The sequence below is a fragment of the Delphinapterus leucas genome, chromosome 2 (assembly GCF_059928025.1).
Source record: "Delphinapterus leucas isolate spDelLeu-1000000601 "Yukka" chromosome 2, BTC_Dleu_Yukka2, whole genome shotgun sequence".
Classification (NCBI taxonomy): domain Eukaryota; kingdom Metazoa; phylum Chordata; class Mammalia; order Artiodactyla; family Monodontidae; genus Delphinapterus; species Delphinapterus leucas.
The window spans coordinates 6,932,121-6,958,183 of NC_143130.1; the positions used below are offsets into that span (position 1 = coordinate 6,932,121).

At 44.4% G+C, this 26,063-nt stretch overlaps 1 protein-coding gene across 1 annotated transcript in view; it reads left to right on the top strand.

Moving 5' to 3' along the window:
• Positions 1 to 9,888, top strand: part of FAM171A1 (family with sequence similarity 171 member A1) — a 126,864-nt gene extending 116,976 nt beyond the window's left edge. Inside the window, exons 6-8 of the mRNA XM_022580576.3 lie at positions 2,089 to 2,205; positions 5,175 to 5,289; positions 5,839 to 9,888. Coding sequence (XP_022436284.1) covers positions 2,089 to 2,205; positions 5,175 to 5,289; positions 5,839 to 7,546 — 1,940 coding nt within the window. The 3' untranslated portion in view covers positions 7,547 to 9,888. The remainder of the gene's footprint in view (positions 1 to 2,088; positions 2,206 to 5,174; positions 5,290 to 5,838) is intronic.
• The last annotated feature ends 16,175 nt before the right edge of the window (positions 9,889 to 26,063 follow it).

Below are 26,063 nucleotides of genomic sequence, written 5' to 3' on the forward strand. Positions count from 1 at the left end.
GTTCTCAGCAGCCCTGTGGAGTGAGTGATGCTCGGAGTGGCTGGACCACCTCTGGGTTGATGCTCTTCAGCACGTGAATCTGAAGTGAGCATCCTCATTCTCACTTGGGAAACATTCCAGCGTATGTTCTTGTCTCACTTGACTTGAAATCCTCCGGGGCCATGATTCAGCCTGTTGCAGGGGGCAGTCAGACTACGCAGGGCACCCGCTGACGCCTGGCCTCTTCCCATCTTCCTTCTTTGTTCACCTTCTGTCTTCGAGGATGAGGAGGAGGAGGAGGAGGGGGAGGAGGGGGAGGGGAGGAGATGGAGGAGGAAGAGGGGGAGGAGATGGAGGAGGAGGAGGGGGAGGGGAGGGAGGGCTATGGGAGGCGTTGCTGGGGCACCTTTCCACCCCCTACATCTGAATGTTGCTATGGCAACTGATAGGCCCTAGGAAGTCTGCCAGGTATTGCTTCTTTTCTCAGGAGGGAAAGAAAACTGCTCTTGCCACGTCGCTGATGTGTATACCTAGGAAAGGCAGGGATTTGGAGACTAGAAGGTGGAATATTTGGTGCACAGCTGGCGCATTTAGTCCCGGAGGGGACAGGATTCCACATGCAGCCATTTCAGGGGGTGGGTGATCATAGGAGGAGCCCTGTGTGAGAGACCCGTGTCTCCGGGCTGGTGGGGACCTAGCCAGCAATCTCCCTTGCTCCCCGGCTCTCAAAGCAAGGTTCTCTGCAGGTGAGACAGGTGACAGCCAGGCAGCCTTGGGCGACGGGCTCCTTGGAAACCTTTCAAAGTAAAAAAGTTCTCAAACGCTGGCAGGTTTCGTAGGAGATGCGGCAGGGCAGAGTGGAAGAAATAGCACCGGCCTTGAGGCCAGACACACAGAGAGACCTAGTCTGCCCCTGCTCTGCCCTCTGCCCCTGGGAGGTCTCGGAAGAGTTCTGTGTCTCACCAGTGTCCAGTGTCTAAAAGGGGAAAATAAGTCCTCCTCTGTAGGGTCGCTGTGAGAACCGTAGAGAGCTTGTATAGGAAGCACATTGCTGCGGCGGGCCAGCACCCAGAGGTGCTCACTACTGTGAGACACTAGTCACAGTAGTGACTGAAGACAGCCCTGACCTGGACGTACTCCATGTCTCCCAGCATCAGAACCAACTAGAAGCTTCTTAAAATACTCGCCTAAGCCAGTCTTATGGGTTAGAATTTGCAAAGATAGGACCAAGGAATCTATATACTTCTTTTAAACTTCCCGAAGCATATATGGAATCTAAAAAAAAATGGTTCTGAAGAACCTAGGGGCAGGACAGGAATAAGGACGCAGACGTAGAGAATGGACTTGAGGCCACGGGGAAGGGGAAGGGGAAGCTGGGACGAAGTGAGAGAGTGGAATGGACATATATACACTACCAAATGTAAAACAGATAGCTAGTGGGAAGCAGCCGCATAGCACCGGGAGATCAGCTCGGTGCTTTGTGTCCACCTAGAGGGGTGGGATAAGGAGGGTGGGAGGGAGACGCAAGAGGGAGGGATATGGGGATATATGTATATGTACAGCTGATTCACTTTGTTATAAGGCAGAAACTAACACACCATCGTAAAGCAATTATACTCCAATAAAGATGTTTAAAAAAAAAAAAACAAACTTCCCCAAACAACTCTGATGTCACCGGTCTGCGATTCCAGAGAGGAAATCCGTTTATTTGCTTGAGGATGAAGACTATAAACAGAGCTGGAGTTTCCCCTCTTCTTCCCCGTCCCACCAGCCCTTTTCATGCTACCTTTATTCTGCTTCTAGACCCCTAAGGCTTCCGGAGGAGATGGGACATGATGGTGGAGGAGTAAACTCCAAAAGCTTCTGCTAAAAGTATCTGCGTTTGGAAGCAGGGACGTATGATAAAGTGGATGAAAGTCATTTAATCAGGAAGAAAAACAAGTTCGACTCTTTCCTGAAAGCGAAATGCAGTCCCTCCGTGAGAGCTGGACCCTTTTGGCTCTCTGATGGGTTCTAAACACGACACCGAAGGTGACTTGTACAATAGGCTTAAGCCTTAAATAGGAGTTTAGCGTGCATGTGGCTGAAGTTTTTTTCTGCATCCCACAGGAACGTGGCTGAAGAGTGGTCTCGGCCTCGTGCACCAGGAAGGCAGCCAGCTGACGTGGACATACATCGCCCCTCAGTTGGGGTACTGGGTGGCAGCCATGTCTCCTCCCAACCCAGGTAACAGGACCCCCGCAATCTGCAGTGATGGGAACCGATTCCTTTGAGGGTTCAGGCTAAGTGTGCTTTTGAAAGCAATGTCAGCAGGGAGATCACATCTTCCTTAAATATGGTTGAAAGTGTGAAAAAGCAAATGATGAGTCAAAGGTTGTTCCTGGGGGTTGGGGGAGTTCTGCTTGGAACTCTCCCATCCAGGATAAGAATCATGCATAGAAAATAGCCTTGTCTCGAATCTCTGTTTTGCTCAGACAGCAGCCGTAGGGAATTCTTAATCTAAAGCCCACAGAGGTGGGTCAGACCTCCTCCCTAATTTCTGAAACAGCTGTGGCCTGGTGCAAGAGAACACGTAGTATAAGGCAAGCACTAGAGGGACCAGCAGAAAGTCACCGTTGGAGGCTTCTTGGGGCAAAAACCTTGATCGGGCATTTCCGAAAGGCTTAAAAGCAAGCCTGTTGTTTTATATCTAAAAGAATATTCATCTCCACTTAGGATACATGAATTAACTCATGTTTTTCACTGAAGTTTAATTTCACAAATATTTTGACTAAAAGTTTGGGTTTTTTTTTAACCGAACCACCCTGATTTATCCCTAGGAGTATTCTAGAATTGCTTTTTTCAAAATAGTCACCTTAGGAGAAGTCTTTCCAGTGGATGGCTTCCAGTACTCAAAATGCCTTTAGAACCTTTTTCCCCTGGACTGTCATCATTAGAGAAACTCTTCATAGGTGGCCAATCTTTTTGCCCAGAGGGTCCCTTTGATTTTTCTTAGACACATCTAAAATCACCCACCTCCAAGGCTGGTGAATAAAGTAGGTGATTGAGCTAGGTCAAAATGTGCTGTGATTAAAAGTTGTCTCGTCAATTAACCATGAAGGCAGTTTCAAAATGGGAGTCCAAAATACTTTACCAATAGACTCATCACTGGGATGAACACTTAGTCTCCCAAAGTAACTAATTTGATGGAGGCCAACCCTAGATGGGTGTTGAAAAGTCAGTTACATTTACTTTATAGTCCAATCCTGGGAAAATGTACACTTCACATCTGGGTTATAAGAGTATGCATTTCCCTTTACCGTATGGTTCTTGTAGCCACGTAGGCATGAACCAGCTACAGAAATGCCTCAGTCTCCAAATCTGAAATATCTAGAATACGATTATGAGTAAGGTAAGAAAGAAAAAAAAGGCCTTAAGTACCAAAGTAGAGACCACAGAGCCCGTGCATTAAAGTTAACTTTTATTTTAGATCTATTTCAAAGAACCATGGCGATCGGTGTTGCTGTCATGCGACAGATTAATAGATACTTTTGTAAAGAGGGGAAGAAGAACTGCTAGATGCAGCTCGACCCAAGCTTCCTGAGAGCAGTGAAGGAAGAGACAAAAAGCCATAAAAAGCACACATAGTACGGCCCTGACGGCATTTAACGTAGAAATGTGTATATTGGTAACCACACAGCCATCACTTATATTAAAACAAATTACAGTGATGCTGTGCTTTCGTGAGCCCAAAACCAACAAGAAAATAGAGTTTTCTCTTTCATTCTCTGGTTAAGAAGGAAATGAAGTATGACTGTGAAGTTTATCAAGATTTCCACTGGCAGAAGTTAAAATAATAGCATTTTAAGTACTTAAAAGGACCAAGCTTCAGTTATTTGGAAATGATTTTTATGTGTACCCCAGATTTCTTGGTGACCCCTGCCAAGGCATTATGTATGTCTGTGGGGTTGTCTCTGTGTCAAAAAAAAGAAAAAAAAAAGTTTCTGTGAACAATTAAGGCGGTAGGTAGTTGTCAGTAATTTTTCCAGCTTTTGTAAATATTCACCCTCACCCCGTTGAAATGATTTGTAATTGGGAGAGAATGATGTCATCTTTTGAACTTAAGCAATGTCACTATTTTCAAAAATCCACAAGTCTCCTTGGATTTATCTAGCTTTTAAGAGATTTTTGAAGAAATCTGTCCCTTCGAATATAAAAAAATCAATTAAAAAATGGGTGTTTATGGTGTTTAGTAATCATAACCATGCTCCTCTGACATAATGTACGATACAACCACATTCCTTCCTTCCCATCTTTTGGAGCACTGCCAAGATACCTGGACACCAATAGGTGCCCCAATATTGTAACTTGGGGAGGTTTTCGTTATTGCTGTCAATCCATTGTTAGCAACATTAAGGTAAATCCTTACTACTATTGAACATAAGGAGTAAGTTAAACTACCTCTTGGGATTCTAATGTAAATTAAATCCCAATTTAATTTAATGGATTTTAATGTAGATTAAAAAGAAAATACGTTTACCTCTGATCACCTTGTCTGTAAGTTCTGGAAAGGTCTGTTGCCACATCAGGTTAGCCATTTTGAACAGATACTAGAGAGAAAGATGTTATTTTTTAAAAACGGGAGGCATTTTAGAAACCCTTGAGACCCCTGTAATAAGCTGCGGATTCTTTTTTTTAAGTCATAGAAGTTTATTTCATACATTTCAACTGATTCATTTAGGCCAAGGGTTTAGGCCAATGATTACACAGTAACCATTGCCCAGGGAAAGTGAGAATCAAATTTCGTGACTTTTTTTTTTTTTTCTTCTGCAGTATCATAAAATCCCCAGGTCTTCAGGCCATGTCTCTGAATGGATGAGTCCCCCTCATGATATGATCATGCATCTAGTTTTCTTTTATTAAAAGGTCACATATTTAGAATGATGAAAATGGTACCCAATGCTAAGGAAGGACCCTGGACACCGCACATAGAATTTGAGTATTCAGAGTGCTCTAGTGATGGTTTGGGTAATCCCTTTTCACTGAGGGAAGTGACGGTGATGCTGCAGGCACATCATCTAAAGGGTGTCTGCATCCGGCCGCCGCTCTACACCCCAGCCAATAAGAGCAAGGAAGACATCACGCTCTCAGTTCATTTCCCCTCTTTTTATTGAAAGGTTTTCACAAATCTCAAATGCCCTTTTCTGACTTTTTAGGTCCCGTTGTCACACAGGACATCGCCACGTATCACACGGTGTTTCTTTTGGCCATCTTGGGAGGAATGGCTTTCATTCTTTTGGTTTTGCTGTGTCTCCTTTTATATTATTGCAGGTAAAGTTTTACCATTGAGGCACTGTCTTTTTTAATTTGGAATTTCTTGCGCAAGCATTGGTATCGAGGTCCTTTTCTGAGTCGAGGTCCTTTTTTTCTCATGAAAAAGTACCTAAGAACTGAACATCTGTCACGTAAGTTGCAAACAAAGTGGGAGGCACACTGTGTAAAATGTTTCTTAGAAGGGCGGTCACAAAAAAATAAGTTGTCATGATTCATTCAGAATAGTCCTACACGGTAATGAAGAGATGATATTCTCAAGGACACAGCAGAACTATTCTTATTTTGATGCCTCATCTGATCGACTTGCAAGAATGTTTATCGTCGACTCTGCTTTTGAATGGATAACTTGGATGTACTTGGGGTAAAATCTGCACATTGCGACCCTCAGAATCAAACTAGGGCTGAGGGTGCGGGGTGAGAAGGCTCCTGGCTGCCAATTCATTGTGTTGTCTTGTTTCTTCCTGTGGGAATTGAGAATTAGGTTTCGACTTGAACCTTCACTGTTCTGAGAATCTTTAATCTTGGGGTTTGTATCTTTGATCGCAGGCGGAAGTGCTTGAAACCCCGCCAGCACCATAGAAAACTGCAACTTCCTGCCACCCTGGAGAGTTCCAAAAGGGATCAGTCAACTTCCATGTCACACATCAACCTGCTGTTTTCTCGGCGGGAATCAGAATTCCCTGGCCCGCTCTCCGTCACCAGCCAGGGCCGCCCCCCCGACGCCCCGGGCTCAAAGGACCTGATGAGCGGAGTCCATTTAGAGATGATGTCTTCCAGCGGGGAGGTGGACATGCACACGCCCATGCTGAAGCTCTCCTACAGCACCTCGCAGGAGTTCAGCTCTCGGGAGGAACTCCTGTCTCACAAGGAGGAGGATAAAAGCCAAATCTCCTTTGACAACCTGACACCGAGTGGGACGTTGGGAAAAGACTACTGTAAGTCGGTGGAGATGTTCCCCTTAAAGGCCAGGAAGTCTGTGGAAAGGGAAGGCTATGAGTCCCCCGGCAACAGTGACTACAGGAGGAATTACAATGCCATGCTCTCGCAGCCTTTATTTGAAAAGCAAGACAGAGACGGGCAGGCCTCCGTGACCCACATTTCCACAGGAAGTAAGCTCACCATTCAGGAACACATGTACCCCGCGCCTTCATCTCCAGAGAAAGACCAGCTGATGGAACGCAGACCCACTGAATGTATGATGTCGCGATCAGTAGACCACCTGGAGAGACCTACCTCTTTCCCGCGGCCCGGCCAGCTGATCTGCTGTAGTTCCGTGGACCAGGTCAATGACAGCGTTTACAGGAAAGTATTACCCGCCTTGGTCATCCCGGCTCATTACATGAAACTCCCAGGGGACCATTCGTATGTGGGCCAGCCCCTGGTCGTCCCAGCCGACCAGCAGCTCGAGATCGAAAGACTGCAGGCCGAGCTCTCCAGCCCTCACGCGGGGATCTTCCCACACGCCTCCTCACAGATCCAGGCCCAGCCCTTATCTTGCCAGGCCATCTCGCAGCAGCACCTGCAGGACGCGGGCACCCGGGAGTGGACCCCACAGAATGCGTCCATGTCCGAGTCCCTCTCCATCCCGGCATCCCTGAACGACGCGGCCTTGGCTCAGATGAACAGCGAGGTCCAGCTACTGACCGAAAAGGCGCTGTTGGAACTTGGGGGTGGGAAGCCCCTTCCCCACCCCCGGGCCTGGTTCGTGTCCCTGGACGGCCGGTCCAATGCACACGTCAGACATTCCTACATTGATCTCCAAAGAGCTGGGAGGAACGGAAGCAATGATGCCAGTTTGGATTCTGGCGTGGATATGAATGAACCCAAATCTGCCCGAAAGGGAAGAGGAGACCCCTTGTCTCTGCCGCAGAACCGCCCACCGGTCCAGGATAATGCGCAGAAAGAGCCGCGGGCCGCGGACAGCTCGGCCTACACGCAGCTCGTGTACCTGGACGACATGGACCAGAGCGGCAGCGAGGGCGGCACCGCGGTCGGGACGCCCGAGGACAGTGCCCTGCGGTGCCTGCTGGACGGCTCCAGCCGGAGAAGCGGCGGCCAGCTGCCCAGCCTGCAGGAGGAGACGACGAAACGAACCTCGGACGTCCCCCCGGCGCCATCGGCCAGTCCCGACAAGAGGCGATCCGCTCAGGAGGACGACGACGATGAAGACGACGACGACGACCAGGGCGAAGGCAAGAAGAGCCCGTGGCAGAAACGGGAGGAGCGACCCCTGATGGCGTTCAACATCAAATGAGCGGCCCCGAGCCGCCCAACAGGGGGACTAGAATCCAGTTGCCAAAAATTCTTTCTTACGGAAGCGCTGACCTGTTTGCGGAGGAAGTGGAACCACGTCCACTGTGGGAAGTGGACTTTTTTCTGCAATTACCGTTTGCTGTCAAAGTGTTTGGAAGTAAAGTTCTTACTCAGAAGAAAGAATGCGTCGCCTCCAGGGAGATGGCCGAACGGAGTGTCAGAATGTCCGCGTCGTTCCCCGTACTTGATGTGTCCACCCCCCGAGGACACCAAAAAACCACACGTGATGTCGCTGAGTTCTGATGATAACCTCAGTTCTCCCGCAGATTCTGGGAACAGATGAAACTCTTTTTGCATTGCTTGAATCCATTCTATCACAGTAATGCTCCTGTGAAGTTATTATTGAGAAATTAGCTTGGCACTTAGTGTCTGGAGGTATGCATTATCTCAGAGGAGAACTATGCATCGCTGCTTCGTGGTCTTACTTTGCTTAGATTGTTGCTTTGGCTAGGTTTCGTTTCCGATTTGCTTTTGTTAAACACACACACGCACACACACACACACACACAATTTGGTTGTAAGGAATCTATTCCTTCGTTTTCGCCTGTGGTTTATTTCGGTATCTCCTTTCAGGAACTTCTGAGTGTCACCTCTGAACATCCAAGCCTCTTAATGAAATCGTACTGAAGTTTTTATCAGCTGCCAGTCCTTCACTTCTGGTCCCATTAACTCCAAGTGCCTTTTTTACAGTGACAACAGACAGTCCCTTACTTTGCTTTTTTTTCGTTTGTTTTTCTTAACTTCTTTCATTGAACTGCCTGGATTTTATAAAGTTATGAAACGATCCCCCTTTTCTTTCAACTGCATGCCGCCAAGTGCCCATTCGTGCTCCGAATTCTCATTTCAGCTCAGTGTGTTCTGTCGTTCTCACGTGTGACGTGGATTCTGTTTAGCTAAGCTAGCCTAGAGGACACTTTAGCGGTCCTCTTCCCTCCGCCATCCTTTTGGCCACTAGGCACCATTATGGTTTTATTGGCTGTTTGTATATATGGTTACGTATTAACTCTGGAATCCTATGGGCTGAGCTTGCTTACCAAACACAGAGTATGGGCTGAGCAAGTAGACTGAATGTGACTATTAAACAAATCTTATGTACTATCCAAAAGTGCCAGAATGATTCTTCTGTGCATTCTCCTTAAAGAGCTGCTTGGTTATCCAAAAATGAAAACTCAGAATAAACTCTTAAAAAAACAAAAACCTGTCTTGTGGTCCTTTTCATTCATTCTGAGCCATAATTGGTTTTAGAGTTGCCATTAAGAATGCTCTCTTCATCCCTTGGCAGTCTGAAAGGCCAGTTGTTGGATTTATATTCAAAGGCTAACACATGGTGGGGGGAGGGATACATTGGGAGATTGGGATTGACATATACACACTGCTATAGATAAAATAGGTAACTAATAATGCCCTACTGTATAGCACAGGGAACTCTTCTCAATACTCTGTAATGGCCTATATGGGAAAAGAATCTAAAAAAGAGTGGATATATGTGTACGTATAACCGATTCACTTTGCTGTACAGGAGAACTAACACAACGTTGTAAATCAACTATACTCCAATAAAAAACAAACAAACAAAAAAGACTAACACATAGATGCCTAGGAATTGACATGATGGTTAAATCCTAAAAATCCACCTTGCTGTTTAATTTCATTCAAGAATACAAGGTAACATTTTATTGTGTTTCCGCACTTTACAAAAAACTAATGTTTTCTTTTATGTTCAGTGTTGATCCAGCTTCAAAAAGATGTCGTTCAAATGACCAGAACCATCCCAGATGTGTGAAACTATTAAAATCATTACTGGAGGCGTCAGCATATAGCACAGATTGGTGGAAATAAATTAAGCTAGCTAGCTTCGTTATAAAATCTTATTCATGAATTTCACACAGGCAGAAAAATGAGTCAAGCTGATTTTTACGATTTTAATTTTCAAATGCCGATGTCTAGTGTTTTGCTTTTAAAATGGTTGAGAGAGTCCCGGACAGTGTGGAAGCATATGAATGGATGGGAGTCTGGGGTTTAGCAAGTGAGTGACTGGGAGTGAACATTCTCACCAATAGGTGGCAGGTGAACCCTGGCGGATGCCACTAAAATTCCAGGTAAGAACCATTTGTCACTCTCCAAAGGAGAAGTAGGCGGCCTCTCCCAGCATACCCAGGTCAGACCTGGGTGATGGGGGAATGCCAGAAGGTCCCCTTTGACTTTGCCGCGCTGCTAATGCCATAATCTCCTTAAAGCATTAGTTTCCAGAAGAGCCTCGTTTACAATGCATGTTACGTGTGACTTGTAGGTGACCTGTTACCTGTCAGTACTGATGGTGGGAGATTGAGCAGGAAGACGGGGGCGGGGGGTGGGTGCTTTTCTGATTCCTTCTCATTAGGTGGGACATACCTGGGTCGACCAGGATTATGGAAGGTGTAGAGCAGCCAGCAGTGGTCACGAGACGCTGTGTCCCTAGAAAGACAAGACAGTGGGTTTGCCAAAGGGAAATTGGTTCTGCCGAAGATGAAGCTCACTCGTTTTACGCTCGTCCAAAAGGAGGTTCAGAGGCTAATGTTTTTGCTCGGGGAGCCAAGATTGGTCACCAGACTAGAGCTGTCTGGAAAGGGCACCCTAACTGTGTGGACTGTAAACGTTGTATTTATCTTTTCATCGCAGTGTTCCGTGTTCCGAATCAATTATGTTGTGTGAAGAACTAAAGCCTTCAAAAGCACCTTGCTTATGCCACCTAGTGGTGAGTTTTCACCTGCCTCTTAAGGAGACTTTAGTCAAACAGCTCTCCGCGGCCAGGTCTGGGAAGACAGGTGAGTGTGTACAGGGATGCCTCAGATGCTGCTTCTGAACCCCTGGTGAGATGAGTGAGGAGATGGGGCTGACGTTTGTTGAGTATCTACCTGGAAACATTATGTTGGAAACAATAATGCATTCAATTCTCAAAATCTTGTGAGGTTTATTTTATGTTTTTTACACCTAACTACATGGAGGCTGGGGGTTAAGTAATCGAGGTCACTCAGCTAGAATCAGTGGTGTGTCACTTACACGGCCAGCTCTCTGGAAATGAATGCATTTAAGTTAAAACTGTATTACAAATCATAATAAAATGCATAATTGTCAATTCCATTTGATAATTCGTTCTCACAGAATGCTTTCGTTGATTTCAGTCAGAGCCAACCTGTTGCAATTGACAGAAGGATGTAGTTGTGACATAAACACTTGTTGATTTTTTTTTTTACATTAATGATTAATTAATGTAACTGAAACAACGAAGATACCTGTCAGAACTTCACTCACTGATCAATCATGGAGTGACTTCTTTGCTGGATCATAATAGTTTTTGAACCCTGTAAGAATAATTCCTCGATTTTTTGTGTGTGTTACTGGTAGTGTAATGGCTCCAGACATGATACAGTTCTAAAATCTGCACTATTAACTTTTCTCCATCGCTTTCTTAAATCTGTACAATCAACAAATCAAGCTCTGATTTGTAGCATTTGTCCATATCCACGGTGTAAATATTCCCATGTGGCCAGTTTCAAGCAACTAAAGTGACATCACCGCACACAAAAGTTAGGAGAGATGCACAGTAGCAGTTATATTTGCAGCAAACAGATGCACTAGAGATAAATAACCTCAGAGCATAGTCAAATATAAGTTAATCCTCGTCATTTGAGGATTCCATATTGACGAATCTGCCTGTTTGCTAAAATTTATTTGTAACCCCCAAATCACCCCTCACTGGGCTTTCGAGATCATTCACAGACAAGCACGGAGCAATGAAAAATCTGAGTTGCCCAACACGCATGTTCCCAGCCAAGGCTGAACTGGGCGACGCTTTGCCTTCTTGTTTCAGCTCTCAGACTGTAAATAAGTGTCCCTCGTTTACAGTCCGCTTATTGCCACATTTTCTGCAGTTCTGTGCTTTCTGTTGGTGATTTTGCTGCTGAAAACGGCCCCCAAGCGTAGTGCCGAAGCGCTGTTTAGCTTTCCTAAGTGCAAGAAGGCTGTGATGTGGCTGGTGTAGAGAGTACGTGTGTTAGCTAAGCTTTGCTCGGGGCATGAGTCAGAACACTCCAAGGGCCACTAGCAAGAAGGTAGGAGCCTGGGAACAAGGTCTGCTTGACTCCAGAGCCTGGTCTCTTGCTTTATGAAGCTTCACATTGAAACCCCTAGTTAGAACGGAAAATGCGAGGTGCAGTTGTTTTCCAAACTGTAGTGTAACTCCGAGTTAAAGCTGGGCAGTGTTCAGTGGGAAAAGAACCACGTATCTTGTGGTTTGGGTCTGGTCGCGGGACTTGGAGGAATTTGTGAAAGAAATGAATTTATGTGCCCTAAACCATGCTGGGAGATATGCAACATCATTTAAATGACAGAGACCCTGTGCTTTCGGGAACTTTATTTAGTATAAACTAACACAGATAATGCTAAAACAGTGAGGCAAAGTGCCCAAGAAAATGAGCCTGGAACCAAAAAGGAAATAGACCATAAAACCTAAAAATAATCCAGCCACAAGTATGATAAACTCTATGATTTCTTGTGTTCATCCTCTTAAACTTTTACTTTTTCAGACCCTCTGTATTTGGAGGACAAGGGGATAAAAACGAGTAGTTAAAGGTAGAAATGTGTGGTGATTTTTCAGCTATTTCATAGTTCCACAGTTGTTGGGGTTTTTTTGTCTTTAGAGTTTTTTTTAATTGAGGTATAATTGACATACAACATTGTATTATTTTCAGTTGTACAGCATAATGATTCCATATTCATATATATTGCAAAATGATCACAAATTAAGTGTAGTTAACATCTGTCACCGTACGTAGTTACAGATTTTTTTTCTTGTGAAAAGAACTTTCGGGACTTCCCTGGTGGCACAGTGGTTAAGAATCTGCCTGCCAATGCAGGGGACACAGGTTCAATCCCTGGTCTGGGAAGATCCCACATGCTGCGGAGCAACTAAGCCCGCGAGCCACAACTACTGAGCCTGCGCTCTAGAGCCCGTGAACCACAACTACTGAAGCCTGTGCACTGAGAGCCCGTGCTCCACAACAAGAGAAGCCACCGCAGTGAAAAGCCCGGGCACCGCAATGAAGAGTAGTCCCCGCTCGCGGCAACTAGAGAAAGCCCATGCACAGCAACAAAGACCCAATGCAGTCAAAAATAAATAAATAAATAAATTTATATTTTAAAAAAAGAACCTGACTTATTTATCTTATAACTAGAAGTTTGCAGTTTCTTTAGGTGAAATGGAAATTTCAGCCCCTGCAAACTGTATTTTCAAAGCTGTGGCTATAAATACACACCAATATCCCTGATAAATGTTTTTATCATTCTTTACAGAGATTGTGACTTGTTTAATGCTGGTATTCTGGTACCCGAAAAGTGACTAATAATTCCTGTAAGGCTGTTTCACCTCAGCAGGATGAACAGGCATTAGAGTCCCTGAGAATGTGGAACATGAAAGAGCCTCGATAATCTCACACCAGAGGAAATAGAGCCAAGAGTGTTGGGATGACTTCCCCCACGCAGGCAGTGAGAGACCACATGGGGTGTCTTGGTCTGTTCGGGCTGCTACAAAATACCATAGACTGGGTGGCTTATAAACAACAAACATTTATTTCTCACAGTTCTAGAGGCCACAAGTCCAAGATCAGGGCACCAGCATGGTTGGGTGAGGACCCTTTTCCTGATTCACCTTGTTGCCACCTCACAATGTGGAAGAGGGTAGGCAGCTCTGTGGGGCCTCCTTTACGAGGGCACTAATCCCGTTCATGAGGGCTCCACCCTCATGACCTAATCACCCCCAAAGGTCCCACCTCCTAATACCATCATCACCTTGGGCTTTAGGATTCCAACATATGAATTCAGGGAGGACACAAACATTCAGGCCATAGCATGAGACAGGGCCCCAACACCTGGCTCTGTGTGTGTCCACCTCCTCAGATGGCTTCTCCATCCACTGCTCTTCCTGGCAGCTCTTCTGTACCTTCTGCCATCTGTTCACATTCCATGTACAATAGATACTCAGTATCCAGAATATAAGGCATTGTAAGCCATGCCAATTATTAAAATTTCAGGGCTGTGGGAAGAACCCTGGATTTGGATGCAGAACACCTGGGCATCAGACCTGACTCTATGAATGAGACAGGTGATTAACTTCAAGGACTGCAGAAGAGGGATGGTGGTACCTTGGCTGCCAACCTCCCGGGAGGAGGAGGGGTGGGAGTTGAGTTCAAATGAGACAATGAATAATTAAAGTTCGTTGTAAAATGTAAGTTACGGTACAAATATAAATTGTGGCTCTTCCTAATTATTCTTTGAATCTTGTAGTTCCCTAATCCTGCTGCTACAATGTAACAATGATCTTTTTTTTGTTACACCAGCAGCTTCTCCACTGGTTTTTAGGAAAATGGTAGACAGAACAACAGGATCTTCTTCTTTCCCGTGCTTACTGCTTCCCACAACCTTCAGTGGAGTGATCCCTATCTTGGCACAAGTAAGGTGATTTGCCAGGTATTTGACATAAACCAGGGAGCTCAATGAAGATGCAGCCTCCTTACACGGTGGTCCCGAAACATGTATGAAGACATGCTTACAAAGCAATAACATTGGGGTAGGTGCCCAATAACCGTAAATTATTTGCTACTGGCCACAAAGATAGATACCTTTGCAAAACACAGCAGCAGCTTCTTCATCCCTTAATTTAGTTGCTCATGTGCTTGTTACCTGAGAACAGCGGTGCTCAAACCCAGAAGCACAGTAGCATCACCTGGGAGCTGGAAAACATACTCAAGTATTTTGGCCTCACCACAGACCAATCAGAATCAGAATCTGCAGGGGAAACCCGGCACTGATATGAAAAGAGAAAAACAAAAACAACAATTCCGCAACTGATTCTGATACAGTCAGGCTTGTAAACCACTGCCTTAGAAGTTCTGAAGATACGTCACGGTTTCGTAGCGCCTTCTGTTGGGCAGCTCTGAGAGTGATGGATTTCCCCTTTGTTTCTAGGGTAGGTCAGCAGCCCTGTCCTAGATTTGCAGTTGGGAAGGGCAAACGCAGTCAGTAACAGTGCCCCCGGCTGAGCGGCACATGCCTAAGAGATGTGACCAGGGCTCTTCTCTGCTTTGGTCACACTGTCAAAAATCTGGATGTTGACACCCCCTGGGCTCTGTCATCTATCCTGCTCAGGGGTACTACACATACCCACTGTTATCACAACCATGGCTGTTTCAGAGCACTGCCTGTGAAGGATTCCCATGGCTATATCGGCAGCCAAATCTGCTATTGAAATTCAGATTCAGTTTCCACCTGCTGACCGTGCATCTCCATCCAGATGACCCTCAAACACCTAAACCAACTTGTCCCAAGATGGATTCATCATGTGTCATCCCATGAACCTCCCTGCCTGCCCCCCACCAAAAAAAAAAAGCCCAATTCTCCTACTTTCCTCCCACATCTGCCACCCCAGTGAAGAGCCTCACCATACACAATTTCCCCAGCCGGAAACCTCAGGGTCACCCTCCAAACCTCTGTCAACCTTACCACCTGGGTTCGGGCATCACGTCCTATCAACTTCACCTGCTGTCAAGAAACAGTATGAAAATTTCATGCTTCTGGCTGGCCAGGGCTTTCTGAGCAAGATTTATTGGCATCCTAGGTCTAAGGATGCATGAATATAACCATTCCTTGGAAGACAAAGAGAGTGAATTACTCCAGAGAGATTTACAGATTTATCTCCCCTGGAGCCATTCATTCACTGATCTTCATTTACATTCATTATAACAGAGAAGGACCTTTCCTTCTCTTCCCAGAGAGGATTGTTTTAAAAGCTCCAGAATTGGGCTTCCCTGGTGGCACAGTGGTTAAGAATCCGCCTGCCAATGCAAGGGACACAGGTTCGAGCCCTGGTCCGGGAAGATCCCACGTGCTGCGGAGCAACTAAGCCCGTGCGCCACAACTACTGAGCCCATATGCCACAACTACTGAAGCCCGTGTGCCTAGGGCCCGTGCTCCGCAACAAGAGAAGCCACCGCAATGAGAAGCCCACACACCAAAACGAGGAGTAGCCCCCGCTCGCTGCAACTAGAGAAAGCCTGTGTGCAGCAATGAAGACCCAGCGCAGCCTAAAATAAAATAAATAAAAGCTCCAAAATTCATAATTCAGGGGTTACTCTCCTGTAGTACGGATCCTCCTTTATATATGGGATGTGATATAGATCCCCCTTTATATATGTGATGTGATATCTGCCCTCATCGCATCCCCCAAGGGGTAAAATGAAGCATAATGTAAAGGTATTTTTAAAGTAAATAATAGATCAGCCTCTGATCCCAAACCTTGTTTTTGCTGTCAGGATAAAATACATAAAGACTTATGATATGCTAAGTATCTCCCAGACAGTCCCTCCTGTCCCCCCATCACCATTTTTAAGCGGCGGGGCTGTCACAGCCCCCCTGTCTCCCACCCCACCCCTCACCATCTACGCCCACACTGCCACAAGTGTGATGTACAATCCAGTCATGTCACTTATATGTAATAGTGTTGCAGATGACAGAAGCCAAACTCAAACTAGCATCAATTAAATGAGGGACTCCGTCATCATTAAAGGGAGATTTGGGAGGTGGGTGAAATAAGGTTGTGATAGTGTGATGTATAAAAAGGAATCTGTATTTGGTCTTCATCCCTGTTCCTGGCACAGAGCTCCTAAAACCCTTGGAATTTCTTAAATGATGAGCGTGATAAAGGTGTCTTGTTATTCATAACAAACCCCTTTCAATCACACCTGAGGTTATGTTAATGAAGTGACTTTGGGGCCACAGCTAAGGATGGGGGTTGGTCACCAGGGGAGCCAACCCTGTGATTAGAGGGTTGGAACTTCCAGTCCCACCCCTAACCTTGGGAGAGGGCAGCAGGGCTGGAGGTTGAACTGATTGCCAACAGCCAATGGTGTAAAGCAACCGTGCCTACGCCATGACGGCTCCATAGCAACCCACAAGGATGGGGGTCAGAGAGTTTCTAGGTTGGTGAATGCGTGGAGATTCAGGGAGAGTGCTGCACCCAGAGGACATGGAAACTCCTCCCCCCCTTCCCCGTAGCTTGTCCTGTGCACCTCTTCCATCTGGCCGTCCCTGAGTTATATCCTTTTATAACAAACCAGTAATCCAGGAAGTAAAATATTTCTCTGAGTTCTGTGAGCCACTCTAGCAAATGAATGGAACCCAAGGTGGGGGTGGTGGGACCCCCTGATTTATCGCCATGTGGTCAGAAGTACAGGTGACAATCTGGACTGAGACTGACATCTGAAGCGGGGGCAGTCTTGTGGGACCGAGCCCTTAACTCGGGAGATCTGATGCTATCTCCAGGTGGGTAGTGTTGGAATGGAGTTGAACTGTTGGACACCCAGCTGGTGTTGGAGAATTGCTCGGTGGTGTTGACACCCACATATCAGAGTTGGTATCCAAACTGTGCAATGGAACCAAACCACAAAAGGCAGAGTATAATAATGATACCCCAAAACTGGGTTCACCTCTTGGTGGGTGTCAAGCCAAAAGATACAACCAAGCCAAAGAGTAGGAAAAGGAAGGATTTAGTATTTGCAAAAGTAAGGGGAACACCAGGGATATTTCCTAAAGCAGTGTCTCCCCGAGCAGCAAAGTTGGGGAGGTTTTCAGGGTACATGCATATTCATGAAGGGGCTTGGGCGGTTCATGCATATTCATGAAGGGACTTGGGCAGAGGAGAATTCAGCATAGAACTGGGGCAAATGTTTGTTGACGGCGTCCAGGCTCTAGTGGATTGAAGTCAGAGGGTCGGCAAAGGTCAGCATCGTCAGTACTTAGGCTCTAGTTAGTCTGGTGGTTGAGTGCTCAAGGGGGGTTCGGTCCTGCAGAACAGCTCAAGAATGTGCTTCAGGCTAATCTTTACCTTTGAAACAGAACTGGGAGTCTTTACAACTGATGTATTGTCCCCAGTATGGTTATATCTCCCTGGGCTGGTAATAGCTATTTGTTCTTACATTCTTTTGTTCCTTTAAAATCATTAACTACTGAGACCTGTTCTGCAAGGGCAAGCGCTGTGGCCAGGTTTAGATCACAGAATGGGTTAGGCCTAAAATGGCTTCTCTTATGTCAAAACGTCATGTCCGTTTCCCTTTCTCCTGGGACCCACTACCCTATCTGCCTGCAGTCATAGCCCTGTGAAGGGGTTCTTGTTTATAGACTGCTTTCATCATGCATGATCTTGTTTGATCACGACATCCCTGTCATCTAGCTAAAGCAGGTGATGTGAATCTACTTTGGCATCCAGAGATACAGAAAAGAACTGTTTTGCCCAAACAGTGGTAAAGACCCAGGATTTGAGCAGAAACCCAGACACTTCTCCCGGAAGTACAGTACATATTCTCCCCGAAGCACCTGGCTGCCTCACAGAGACGAATTCCAGGGATGGTCACAGAACTAACACTGAGTGCCTGCTGTGTTCAGGTAAGGTTCTAAGCACTTCCTGTGGATCAGCTCATTGAATCCTCACCAGAATCTGTGAGATCAGTACTCTGTCATTTCACAGATGAGGAAACTAGAGAAGCAGAGAAACTTACCTTATGGACCTGTCGACTGAAAAAAATCCACAACTTAAAAGCTGAGAATTATGTTTTATTTGGCAGACTTGCTGAGGACTTAAGCCCAGGAGGCAGCAACTCAGATGGCTCTGAGAGACCGCTCCAAAGAAGTAAGGGGAGAGCCAGGGTATATAGGAGTTTTTGCAAAACAAACAAAAAACAGGTAGACAGACCATCAGAAGATTACTGTTCATTAAAGAAACACATACATCTCAAGTTAGTGAATTTAGCACTTTTCTATGTGTGAGAAGATGCAAGAATATGGGTTCATTGAAATCATTCCTTTGATAGGCACCTTAACTATCTAGGGCCAATATCCCGCTTTTCTCCTCAGGGTGAATCCCCTCAGGGTGCACATTCAGGGGAGGCTGCAGTGGCTATGGCTTGATCCTTTGTTTACGGATATGGCAGGCGACATATGCTCTCTACCTTTCTGCAATGCTTATGAAATAGTGTTAACTGTCTTATGGGAAGCTAAAAATGTTGTTTCCCAGAATGCCAACAATTTGTTAAAGAGTATAACAATTATAAACTCCTTCGAGAAACATGGCAGTGGCCACTGAGGTCCTAAGGGATCCTGTGAGCCTTAGAAAGATAACTTGATACTTATTCCCCAAGGGGGGAAATTTTGGAGTCCTGTGATAACAGTCACCCCTTAAAGGCCAGACAAGGTAGGAAAGTAGGTTAAAGTGAGATCAAATGCACAGCAGCCAAAAAATTCATGTTTGATATAAGGAGACACACAAAAGGGGAATCATGGTGATGAATATATCAGTAGAACTACTTGGAAATAGAGAATAGCTCAAATTGCATTGGAGATCAATTACATTTTTCCTTCAAAGAGGCCAGGAAAGACAGATTTTCATTCTCTTGAGTGAGAGAAGAAGAATGTCAACTATTTCTCAGGGAGGTTTGCCTTTTTCTAGATTGGGAGGTAAAAGAAAGCTGGAAAGAGGCATCTTCAGAGAAGGAGCTTCACGGAGGAGAGGTGATTCTTGGCCAGAGAGCACTTGGTAAGTCTCATGTGAAAGGGATTTGTTTTTTTAAGTGGTTATTATCTTATAATACTAAAGTTAGCTTGTCTCCAGTGGGTATTGGAATGACACAGAATATCAACAAATAAATAGCCAAATAGTCATTGTGAACTGCAATGAAACTTATTCATGTGAGCATCAGTTGTCGTTTCACATGAACTAGAACTACAGTTGGTCCTTCTGTTAAGAACACGACACAGTGTTTGAGCTTAACTTTTTCACTGGGCAAATAGAATCAAATGTAGACTTTCAGAAAAATCTTGTGGTTGGAAAGCTGGTATACTTCCAGAGGTACATGTACTGAATTAATTATATAGGCTAGTGAACTAAAATTTTAGCACACTGAAGGTGAAAATCAAGAGAGACAGAGGAAATATAATTTCCTTTAAGAACAGAAACCTCGTCTTTCATCCATTTTGTATCCTCAGACTTGCACACTTGGGTGTGTGTGTGTGTAAAGGAGAAGAGGCACAGTGTATGTAAGCTCAAAGAAACACTGGCTCATAAAGGAATTAACTTTAAAATTATAGAAACGAAGTTACTGAACGATGTAGTGATTTTTGGTGTTACCTCTACTTATAAAACAAGTTATCTGGCAGATGAAAAGGTGTTAGCTCAGTTTTCTCAATAACCTTTTTTCCTTTACATCCTTAGACATGGTACCAAAATGACATTTCTTCTCATGTGTTTAAAGAGGTATCTTCTATGCCTCTTTCTGACTGATAATTCCTTCTCTGGAAATGATGCCCAATAGGGTGGAGCCCAGTGGTCATGTCTCCATGATGGGAGTAGCGTGATTAGTCACATTCACAGTGATTGATCTAGGCAGGAGCCAATCAGAGTTCTTCTCTGGCTTTTTTATTTTTTTAACTAGAACTGCGAGAGGCTGGGCTAGTGGTGGAACTGCATATATGAAACTCTAAAGCTGCTAATAGTCATATTCCTTGGATTATCTGAGCCACTCCACTAACTTTCCAGTAAAGTCCCTGTTTTCCCTAAGGCATCCAGGCCACAATAAGAGAGAGTGAACTTGACTCACACAGAGAAGAGGTGAGTGAGAGGAGAACCCTGGCTGCCAGCGCTCACCTGGATCACCGTCCTTCCCGTAATTTTGTCATTCATCCGTTCCCTTCCATGATTTAAAATGTTCCAATACCCTTCCAGTAAATTCCCCTTTATTGTCAGATAGTTCTAGTTTGTTTGTCACTAGTATCTCACAGAGCCCAGAAATAAAGCATCCTACTGGCCAGACGTAGCACCTGGTTAAAAACCTACGTGGGATTTTTCAGGTCCAACCATAGGCAATTGCAAAGATTTGCTGGGTAGGGAAGCTGCTCTCCCACACCAGACAATGTGTACACACACATATCCATTCCATGGGGAAGATGGAACATTTTGGGGGCTGGTGCGTGTTCCTGTTTGGCCTCTTGGCTTATCCTAGAGCAGTGATTAAAGACTTGACTTTCCTCTTGGCGTGTCGTCTTAACTGAGCATCTCAACACCTGGCAACTCCGCTCGTGAAATAAACTCATCCGTGAAGGTGGGGTATCTGCTTGCATTACATGATGCAAACACAACTTAGACACTTGAAGACATGCTTGTGATTTGGGAGGCTAAATCAACTGGAATATACACTTCCAGAAGTTTTTAACCTGACTTCTGTGGAAAGATATGAACATTTGCATCATAAAGTCCTAGATTGTTCATGCTACCCAGTCATTACGTGCGTAAGTCACCATGGTAGCGACCACAAGTCACCATGACAAAGCAACAAGCTCTCATTTTGCTGCATTTTAGATGCTCTCCATTCTACAGATAAGAATGAAAGAGCATTCCTAACTTACCCTACTTTCGAATTATACTATTTTCCCATGATAGATAGAGAGAAGGTACATAATCATGGATTGTTTGAATGATAATCAAAATCATTTTCTAACTTGGTTCACAAAACAGTCTCTGCCCTTGATATTAAGGAGTGAGAACAAAGACTCATCAAAGTTAAGATGCAGAAACTGTCTGATTAACAGAGGTTTTAAATTAATTTACTTGTCTTTTAAACCCCGTGTTTGTGTTGATTTTTTTGATTGAAGTATAGTTGATTTACAATGTTGTGTTAGTTTCAGATATACAGCAAAGTGATGCAGATATATATACACACACACACACACACACACACACACATATATTCTTCTTCAGATTCTTTTCCCTTATAGGTTATTACAAAATGTTGAGTAGAGTTCCCTGTGCTGTACAGTAGGTCCGTGTTATCTATTTTATATATAGTAGTGTGTATATGTTAATCCTATACTCCTAATTTATCCCTCCCCGCCCTTTCCCCTTTGGTTTGGGTTTCTGTGTCTGTGGGTCTATTTCTGTTTTGTATATAAGTTCATTTGTATCATTTTTTTTAGATTCCACATATAAGCAGTATCATATGGTATTTGTCTTTGTCTGGCTTTCTTCACTTAGTATGATCATCTCTAGGTCCATCCATGTTGCTGCAAATGGCATTATTTCATTCTTTTTAATGGCTGAGTAGCATTCCATTGTATACATGTACCACATCTTCTTTATCCATTCCTCTTTTGATGGACATTTAAGTTGTTTCCATGTCTTGGCTGTTGTGAATAGTGCTGCAGTGAACATTGGGGTGCATGTATCTTTTCCAATTATGGTTTTCTCTGGATATATGCCCGGGAGTGGGATTGTAGGATCATATGGTAGCTCTATGTTTCATTTTTTAAGGAACCTCCCTACTGTTCTCCATAGCTGCTGCACCAATTTACATTCCCACCAACAGTGTAGGAGAGTTCCTTTTTCTCCTGTGTTGATTTGCTTTTAATTAATTTCAAAAAATCTTCTTCCATTTTTTTCTTAACTAAGCTTCTTTGTTTTTCTTAAGGCCTACATTCAACCTTCTGTACGCCTTGGCAGGTACACCTGTGAATTTGCATATGGACAGATGTGCTTGTGGCTGACTTCATGGTAATATGTTGCCTTAACACGCAACTATATGATAAGCCAAAAGCACAGGAAGTGAACAGCCAACCAACTCACCTGACCAATCACAGTGCTAACTGTCAATGTGAATCACAGCTGTCAGTTTAGGAACAGGTGCCGTTTCTGCTGAGACAAAGCCCGGAATGTCTTAACCACAATTCACAGGTGAAATAGATAAGGGCTAAGATGAGAAGGAGGGCCCGGGAGGGTCCAAGAAGGAGGTGAGACTTACACTCAGTTTAGAACGTCAAGGGAGGAAGGTTTTTTGAGAAAAGAGTTGGATGCGGAGGCAACAGAAACCAAGGGTAGGATGTGGTCGGTTCTCCGATTCCCAAGTTGCATTTCTTTGGATGCTTATTCTTTGTGCCTAAGACTCTAGAGAGGTGTACCTAGAAGATATAAAGGTGAACTTACTACCGTGTTAACATCTTGACTTTCTCAGCTGTACCTTAATTATTTATTTTAATTGAATAAAAAAAATTAATCCTGCCACTTGCAACGACACAGATGGACCTGGACATTATGCTAAGTCAGCAAGACAGACACAGGAAAATGCTGCATGGTATCGCTTATATGTGGGATCTAAAAGAAATCAAACTCATAGAAACAGAAGGTAGAAGAGTAGTTGCCAGGGCTTGGGAGGCGGAAGAAACAGGGAGAGTTTGGTAAAAGGGTACAAATTTTCTAAGATGAAAAACCCGGTGACTATAGTTGATAATGCTGTATTGTATAGTAATTGGAATTTGCTAAGAGAGCAAAATGTAAACATTCTCACCAAAGAAAAAGAAAGATAAATATGTGAGGTGATGCATGTGTTAATTAAAAGGTCGGAATCCTTTCACACACAAAAAAAGTGTCTTTAACTTTATCCTTGGAGACACTAGGTGTCAGATGATGGCGTCTCTTGTGAATCAGAATTTCTCCGTTTTCAGGAATACCATAGTAACAATGACTTCTTTTTTCATCTGAGAATAACTTTTGGAATAATTAGAAAAATGTCATAGTATGACTCAAAATTTTTCCCCTTTGTCCTCTGAGGCCTATAACATGGATGCTGCCCTAGGAATTCAGGATTCCAGAAACTCTTGGTGGATTAAGTCACCACATTCTCAATGAGATTACTCACCAGGATGCTTAACCACTGTCTGCTTCCTTTGATAAAGTCACTCCTGATTGTTTCAATGTGTGGATCTACCGATAAAATCATATCATTGCCCTTCTGTTATGTATCTATTCATACCCTATGCTTATGACTGAGACAGTAACAGGGTGATGGCTCTATCTGATTCCCTCCTTCCAAGTATCATCAGCCCCAATATAAAAAGGTTGTGAGATGTTTAAAATGGTTGTGAATAGAAAATTCACATTCTTGCTTCAGGTTGTGGAACTCCTAACCAGTCTACAGAGCCCCAAGCCCTATAGCCGCAGCATTTGCTTCTGTGGAAGATGCTCCAACTACTTTACCTGTAAAACTGCTGTCGTCCAAGAGTAGTGGGCTCCTGCCCCTGGAATGCCGGGCTGTAACCCTTGGTTCTCCTGATACACTTACAATTTTGCTGAGGAAACAAATATGCATACTTGAGACATTAACCATGCAAGTAGTCGGGATATAAGACTCTGTGTCTATATATGAAACCCTCCCATTCCGAAGGAAGGTTGAGTTTAGGTTAATTCACACAGAAAAACTAAATGGAAAGAGCAGTATAGGTTTCATGAAGGACTAAAGCCCTGGAGCCCCCAGAAGATCATGAAGAAGTTAATGGATTAAGGGGTACAGTCAGCATGCACCTGTCCGAGATCGTAAAGTTGTGATCAGAGCAAGCGTCTTTGAAAGACAAATTCCGACCGCTGGAGAAAACCATGCCATGGAATCACTGAGAGTGGCACGTCAGCTGCTTCTGTGTGGAAGCACAGAGGAGGGACGCCTCTTGCTAAATAATGTGGCAGCCACACGTGGCACAGAGTTCAGAGACCTCGGGGAGGCCAGGAGCAGATTCATCTATAAACTTCAGCCTTCACTCTCTTAAGAATGAGGTAGTATTATAGGAAACAAACGGGAAAGGGAGGCGGGGGAGAGATAAGTTAGAATTATGGGATTAAGAGATACAAATTACTATACATAAAATAGATAGGGACTTCCCTGGCAGTCCACTGGTTGAGACTCCGAGCTTGCACTTCAGGGGGCATGGGTTTGATCCCTGGTCGAGGAACTAAGATCCCGCGTGCTGCGCGGCATGGCTAATAAATCAATAAACAAATAAATAAATACATACATAAATAGATAAGCAACAAGGATTTACTGTATAACCCGGGGAACCATACTCAAGATCTTAAAACAATCTCTAATGGAAAATAATCTAAAAAAAATATATATATATATATATATATATATATATAAACTAAATCACTTTGCTGCATATCTGAAACTAACACAATGTTGTAAATCAACTATACATCAATTTTTTTAAAAAAGAGTTAGTCTTGCAAAGAATGCCTTGAATGACTCAGAAAGGGAAAGGACTCTGCCAGAATTTGAAGTGAGTGCAGCAGAGTGGGTGTGTAGAACTTACAAAGGAAATGTCTGCAAACTGATCTCACCCTCTTAGCCCACTTATAAAAAGGTCATGAGAGTGGGAGCATCTTGAAGGATTTCTTTAAACAGAACGGTGCTGTGAACTCCAGCCACCTGCCCCCAAGCCCGGGGCCAGACCCTGGGGAGGGGGCAAAACCTGTGAGAGGGAAAAGGCTGGAGTGGCAGGAGGGGCGTAGACCACAGCCCTCCTGTCTGACCGCGTGTTCTCCATCATGGCGGCCCCACCTGGGAAGAAAAGTCCAATGCCAAAACCGGCAGAAGTTTTGATTGTTCGCAGGACTGAGCCTTCTGATTAAGAAATCGAAACTCATTTTTTTCACCGAATGGTCCGTAAGACTGTTGTTCCTTGAGAGTGACCAGAAATGTCATCAATCTGACAGTTTTAATGGATGGACAGACTTGAGTCTGATGTGGTCGAAAAAGCCAAACTCTTTGCTTCAGATCAACAGAGGAAAAGCTTGCAGGAGAGCTGAGCAGGGCTGGAGGGAGTCACGATTCTCCCGCTAAACACAGAGACGCTAACCCTGCCTGCACGGATGCTGGGACGCAGTGTAGAAACAGGCAACAGAGGAACCGAGCTCCCCATCCTAAATCATTATTTTGAATTTCTCCAGGGCAGAAGCCCAGACAGACACATGGCCGTTAAACTAAGGGCCAGGCATGGACAAAGTACAGCTAAGAGATTGAAGGAGTACGCTAGCCACGCTATCTGGCTTTGGTTACAAGCCCATGAAGTTGACTCTATTCTTGTTATACTTAAGTAGAACTTGTTTCTTTAACCCCAACCTCATGCTGTGATGTTGGACATTTCCTGTTCATCATTCTTTTCGTTGGAGCTGGTCCTGGTAAAGAGATAGTTCTCTATGACTCACAATCTCTGACTTCCTACTCCAGTTTGTTTTTTCTTTATTTGGTTGACCCAGGTCATAATGCCTCCATCAATATGAACGGGAAAATGAAAGAACCCAAAGAAAGCTTTCTTAAAAGTGAGCTTAAGTTGGCCTTATTTCCTTTTACCAAACATTTGTAACAGCTAAGGGAGCAGGTAGAGTGTTTTTACTGATACTTATTTTTTTCCCCCAATAATTTCTCTTTCTTCAGTATCCTAAGCAATTGGTTTGTTTTTTGGGTTTTTTATATAAATTTCTTTATTTATTTTTGGCTGCATTGGGTCTTCTTTGTTGCACGCGGGGTTTTCTCTAGTTGTGGCGAGTGGGGCCTACT